The sequence below is a fragment of the Haliotis cracherodii genome, unplaced genomic scaffold, assembly GCF_022045235.1.
Source record: "Haliotis cracherodii isolate W230 unplaced genomic scaffold, xgHalCrac1.p SCAF_10, whole genome shotgun sequence".
Taxonomy (NCBI): Eukaryota; Metazoa; Mollusca; class Gastropoda; order Lepetellida; family Haliotidae; genus Haliotis; species Haliotis cracherodii.
The window spans coordinates 8144392-8150911 of NW_027266265.1; the positions used below are offsets into that span (position 1 = coordinate 8144392).

The following is a 6520-nucleotide window of genomic DNA, read 5'->3' on the forward strand; positions in this document are numbered from 1 at the left end:
AAGCCGATTCTATCCAAGTAATGGCTCCCACAATTAAGTATTTTCAAACCAACCCGGTCTCTGTAGCCAGATCGATATGCGAGGCTATCCTATCTACGTATGTGAGACAACCGGTGTTCACACACACGAGAGGTCCGACCTCGGGTATCAGCTTGACTAGCGCTTATACCATGTTCATAATGTCGGATCGTGCTGGCGTATCAGCTTTTAAAGGAAGCATGCGTCTGTTTGTTTTCATCACACTTAACCACACATCTAGCACAGATTAATGCATTTGACTGACGATATATCAAAACACTAGACGAAATAGACCTGTAAATCGAGGACACAGAAGAACAGCAGTACTGACAATGTGTCCGAATAGCCTTAAGTTTGTGCAAACCTTTTTAAAAAAACCACACAATTGTGTTCTAAAATATACAGACATTAAACAAGTGAAAAATAGAATTCTCTTCAAAACTCGTTTACAGAGCCATCTTCAGCCTGTCGGTTTATACCACTGGATGAAGGTGAGCGTCTGTACTTCGGGTTCTCGAGTTAAATAAAACTTTGAAGTGTTTGTATTAAACATTTAACAACAGTGATTCCAGTTCACAGTATATTGCAAGGCCTTCTGTGTCGTTTGATTCTGAAATGAGTTCTCATCGTTTAACAACAGTATATGATTTGCTCTCTACTGCTCGTATAATATGAACAATTAAGTTAAACATGTAATTCGTCTTCGTGCTGAGGCACTATTAAATAGTCAGTATCGCTCGGAATTATGTTTAAAGGTTAGGTCATAAGAAGTTAGCAAATATATAAACCCCCATGGCACACATTCTCACTCATCGGATTACATACGAGTTACTAGTTGAGCAACGTCATGTTCGAGTACAAGTTGTGTACAGGCCAGTTGAGCAACGTCATGCTCGAGTACAAGTTGTGTACAGGCCAGTTGAGCTACGTCATGTTCGAGTACAAGTTGTGTACAGGCCAGTTGAGCTACGTCATGTTCGAGTACAAGTTGTGTACAGGCGAGTTGAGCTGCGTCATGTTCGAGTACAAGTTGTGTACAGGCCAGTTGAGCAACGTCATGCTCGAGTAAAGGTTGTGTACAGTCGAGTTGGGCAACGTCATGCTCCAGTACAAGTTGTGTACAGGCCAGTTGAGCTACGTCATGTTCGAGTACAAGTTGTGTAGAGGCGAGTTGAGCTACGTCATGTTCGAGTACAAGTTGTGTAGAGGCGAGTTGAGCTACGTCATGTTCCAGTACAAGTTGTGTAGAGGCGAGTTGAGCTACGTCATGTTCGAGTACAGGTTGTGTACAGGCGAGTTGAGCTACGTCATGTTCGAGTACAAGTTGTGTACAGGCGAGTTGAGCTACGTCATGTTCGAGTACAAGTTGTGTACAGGCGAGTTGAGCTACGTCATGCTCGAGTACAAGTTGTGTAGAGGCGAGTTGAGCTACGTCATGTTCGAGTACAAGTTGTGTACAGGCGAGTTGAGCTACGTCATGTTCGAGTACAAGTTGTGTACAGGCGAGTTGAGCTACGTCATGCTCGAGTACAAGTTGTGTAGAGGCGAGTTGAGCTACGTCATATTCGAGTACAAGTTGTGTAGAGGCGAGTTGAGCTACGTCATGTTCGAGTACAAGTTGTGTAGAGGCGAGTTGAGCTACGTCATGTTCGAGTACAAGTTGTGTAGAGCCGAGTTGAGCTACGTCATGCTCGAGTACGAGTTGTGTAGAGGCGAGTTGAGCTACATCATGTTCGAGTGCGAGTACGAATTTTGTACAGACATTACTCGAGGACGGGTGTGTACAAACATTACACGAGGGTGAGGTGTGTACAGACATTACACGACGGTGAGGTGTGTACAAACACTACACGAGGGTGAGGTGAGTTCAGACATTACTCGATGACGGGTGTGTACAGACATTACACGAGGGCGAGGTCAGTACAGACATTACTCGAGGGCGAGGTGTGTACAGACATTACTCGAAGACGGGTGTGTACAAACATTACTCGAAGACGGGTGTGTACAAACATTACTCGAGGGCGAGGTGTGTACAGACATTACTCCAGGACGGGTGTGTACAGACATTACTCGAGAATGAGGTGTGTACAGACATTACTCGAGAGTGAGGTGTGTACAGACATTACTTAAGGACGGGTGTGTACAGACATTACTCGAGAGTGAGGTGTGTACAGAGATTACTCGAGAGTTAGGTGTGTACAGACATTACTCGAAGACGGGTGTGTACAGACATTACTCGAAGACGGGTGTGTACAGACATTACACGAGGATGAGGAGTGTACAGACATTACTCGAGGGCGAGGTGAGTTCAGACATTACTCGAGGGTGAGGTGTGTACAGACATTACTCGAGGGCGAGGTGTGTACAGACATTACTCGAGGGTGAGGTGAGTTCAGACATTACTCGAGGGTGAGGTGTGTACAGACATTACACGAGGGTGAGGTGAGTTCAGACATTACTCGAGGGCGAGGTGAATACAGACATTACTCGAGGGTGAGTTGTGTACAGACATTACACGAGGGTGAGGTGTGTACAGACATTACTCGAGGGCGAGGTGTGTACAGACATTACACGAGGGCGAGGTGTGTACAATGATTGCTCGAGGGTGAGGTGTGTACAGACATTACTCGAGGGCGAAGTGTGTACAGACGTTACTCGAGGGCAAGGCCAGTACAGACATTACTCGAGGGCGAGGTCAGTACAGACATTACTCGAGGGTGAGGTGAGTACAGACATTACACGAGGGTGAGTTGTGTTCAGACATTACTCGGGGGTGAGGTGAGTTCAGAATTTACACGAGGGTGAGTTGTGTTTAGACATTACTCGAGGGCGAGGTGAATACAGACATTACTCGAGGGTGAGTTGTGTACAGACATTACTCGAGGGCGACTTGTATTCAGGCATTACTCAAGAATGACTGCAAGCGACATACAGTGAAATGTTCCCAGTACATACGTCCGGAATAAGGACTTGCCTTGTCATAGAAGCATTGGTAGTAACGTTGATTGCCTTGTCATAGAAGCATTGGTAGTAACGTTGATTGCATTGTCATAGAAGCATTGGTAGTAACGTTGATTGCCTTGTCATAGAAGCATTGGTAGTCACGTTCATTGCTTTGTTATAGAAGCATTGGTAGTCACGTTCATTGCCTTGTCATAGAAGCATTGGTAGTCACGTTCATTGCCTTGTCATAGAAGCATTGGTAGTCACGTTCATTGCTTTGTTATAGAAGTATTGGTAGAAACGTTCATTCAACCTGCATCGACGTTCTCGCAGTTACCGCCTGCATGACGGGGTTTCCGGATTAACAGGGTCCGGACAAACGAGGTTTGACTGTATATTGTGTCACGCGGTCCACTAGACAGCGCACGTCACAAATCAGGTGAAGTTAAGCAACGTTGGGCGCAGAGTGTGGATGGGTGACAGTGTAGCATTCTGCATGACCCAGATTGCCAGATGGGCTGTACTCTCCAAATGTCAGTCAACTGATTTGGAGGTAACAAACCTAAGGTACCGAGAACAATGGATAGTCAGACATCTTGGTACTTGGGATGCAAGCGTGAAATTTCGCAAGGTATGCATATTTGCCATGGTTTTTGTCCTGAATCTTGTCAAAATTGACAGAAAATTAAATGAGTGAGTGAGTATGGTTTTACGCCAGCAATATCACGGCGGGGGACACCAGAAATGGGCTTCACACATTGTACCCATGTCGGGAATCGAACCCGGGTCTTCAGCGTGACGAGCGAACGCTTTAATCACTAGGCTACCCGACCGCCCCCAGAAAATTCACACATATATATGATTTCATTGGATTTATCAAACTGGACAAGGCCGGGTTTGTTGGCCTGGATAGGTCTGAGGCGTTTTATTATTGTTGTTGTTGTCAGGATTCGGAACTAGGACATCTCTATTCCGAATCGAGTTCTCATTGCGCATTCTGCGAAAAAACTGCGCGGTGAGATGAAGTTCGATCTTTTTGTCAGTGTTTGATGCAGAGCAAACACTCGCTCTGTATATGGGAAAGATCAAAGGAAGGGTAGCGGTCTAATCAACACCGGCGATCAGACTGATCATGCGACAAGTGTCGTAAACCAATAGCCTCCCTTTCTATTAATGACACTAAAAGTACTAGTATCACTAGTGGGAATGACAAACGTTGATTTGATGTAGCGCGGTCATATTTGATGATGAAAATGCACACGTGACAAAATTAAACTATATGTTTATTATATATATAAAGTTATGCTTGTTTTAAGGGATCTACATACACGTACTTCAAACAATTCAATCTTACAGTTCGTTTGAATTCACCCATAAAATGTGGCCCCAAATACATAAAAACCTACGAAATCTACAAGTGGAGAGTACTTATGTCCGGTGGATGTACTTCTGGGGGTGCCTTTATCCATATGACCCTCCGTCTTGAACATGAATACCCCGTGGGGATTCCGTGTAAGAATTCGTCCCCAGCTACTGATGCTTATCGTAAGAGTCGAGTTATGTTTGTTTGTTGTTTAACGCCGCACTCAGCAATAAACCAGTGATATGACGGGGGTCTGTAAAAATTCTAGTCAATCCAGTGATTGACATCGTGAGCATAGATCCACGCAATTAGGATACGATCAATTGCATCAACCAAGTCACCGAGTCTGACCACCCGATCCCCTTAGTCGCCTCTAACGACAAGCATAGGCGCCTTTTACGGCAAGCATGGGTTGCTGAAGACCTATTCTACCCCGGATCTTCACGGGTATCGAGTTGATGGACAAGGTGGTCAGGCTCGGTGACTTGGTTGATCCCTGGAACGTTGTTCATAATATCAATCACTGGATTGTCAGGTCCTGACTCGATTACATACAGTCAGCCGTCATAAAGCTAGGATATTGCTTCAGCGGCATTTTCATCTTCCACTTTCCTTTGTTCTCCGCGAGTGCATATTAATGTTTAATAGGGCAGCAGGGGCCCCTTGCGTGACCGCTAATCACACTGATGCGCATGTTCAGACAGGAAAGACCTCGCGCCGAAAGTCGGAAACAGCCGAGGGAAGTTATACGTTAGGACATGTCGATCTGCTTGTTGCTGGAATATCTGAAGTATATCAGTGGCCCGTACAGCGGACTCGATTTCAGAGTCAGTGAATACGTAGCGTTATGGAAACTGGCACTTGTACTGATGAAAATTCATAATGGTTTAGGCGTCGTCACATGAGTAGAAATCTCAAAATTTGGGAAAGTTTTACATATCGAGTGACTGAGTGCTGGTGCTGCGCTAGGCAATAATCACGATACATGACCCTAACAACCAGTGACCAAGATGAATGTGTGATAACTGTAGCTGTACTCCATTCTGAGCAATATTGCACCAATATGACGGCGAGGAGGGACAACGTGGCCTTCATCAAACACATCAAAGTGATGCAGGTCTCAGACGTTTACCACTTCGGTGAAACACACGAGCTCGGGTAAGGTGCTGACAAACCTAGAAACATAATCGGGGCGAACCGGAATTCGAACCCACAATCATAGGTTTCTGGCGTGCCCTAAGGACGAAATTTTGCACAGTGAATCGCGGCGCCGTAGACGACTCGGCCACCCGTAAGAGGTTCGGTATTTAGATTATTGCACTTATACAGCGACGTCATGTGTGTGTGTGTGTGTGTGTGTGTGTGTGTGTGTGAGTGTGTGTGCTTGTACTAGTCCGGACTGATCCCGATTTATAGTGCTAGCTCACTGAGATACCATGCCGCAGTTTAACATCAATACCCCACTCAGACTGACTCCGAGCCGACCAGTCCTTGTTTAAGCCCCTTAATGCCGAGCGCCAGACAGGGTAACAACAAGTACCATCTTTTAACATCTTTTGGTATGACGCGGCCGGGGATCGAACCCCGGACCTTCCGCTCCCCACGCGGGCGCTCTACCAATTGACCACGGAGGCGGTCCATGCGGGTGAGAGGGAGTCCACATGGTTGGTTGGTTGGTTGTTTTACGCCGCACTCAGCAATATTCCAGCTATATGACGGAGGTCTGTAAATAATCGAGTCTGGACCAGACAATCAAGTGAGTGATATCATGAGCATCGATCCATGCAATTGGGATCGATGACATGCATCAACCAAGTCAGCGAGCCTGACCACCCGATAAGGCTAGCTGACTTGGTTGGTGCATGTCATCGATCCCAATTGCGTGGATCGATGCTCATGATAGGTATAGCTTATCACGTTACACGAAGTGCAACATTTTAATTTTTGTAACAGTACTTATGTTTATTCATTACACAGTTAATTCAACATCGCTGTGACACCTGACTTTCGTCTGAATGGGACAGTGCAACCTGCTTGGTGTCAATTTCCATGCAGTCTAGTTCAAATTACTTTCCCGTCCAGCCACTCACTCACTCGCTCAGGCACTCACTCACTCTATCACTCACCCACTGACTCACTCACTGACTCACTGTCGCTGTGTAGTAATTACCTGCTAAATTGACATAAGTTATACTA

General features: G+C 45.8%; 1 protein-coding gene across 1 annotated transcript; it reads left to right on the forward strand.

The window, feature by feature from the left end:
* Positions 1 to 1117: 1117 nt before the first annotated feature.
* LOC139447283 (zinc finger protein 12-like) lies at positions 1118 to 1822 on the forward strand. The gene has a single exon (XM_071228578.1). The coding sequence runs from the start codon at positions 1118 to 1120 to the stop codon at positions 1820 to 1822; it is 705 nt and encodes a 234-aa protein (XP_071084679.1).
* Positions 1823 to 6520: the final 4698 nt, after the last annotated feature.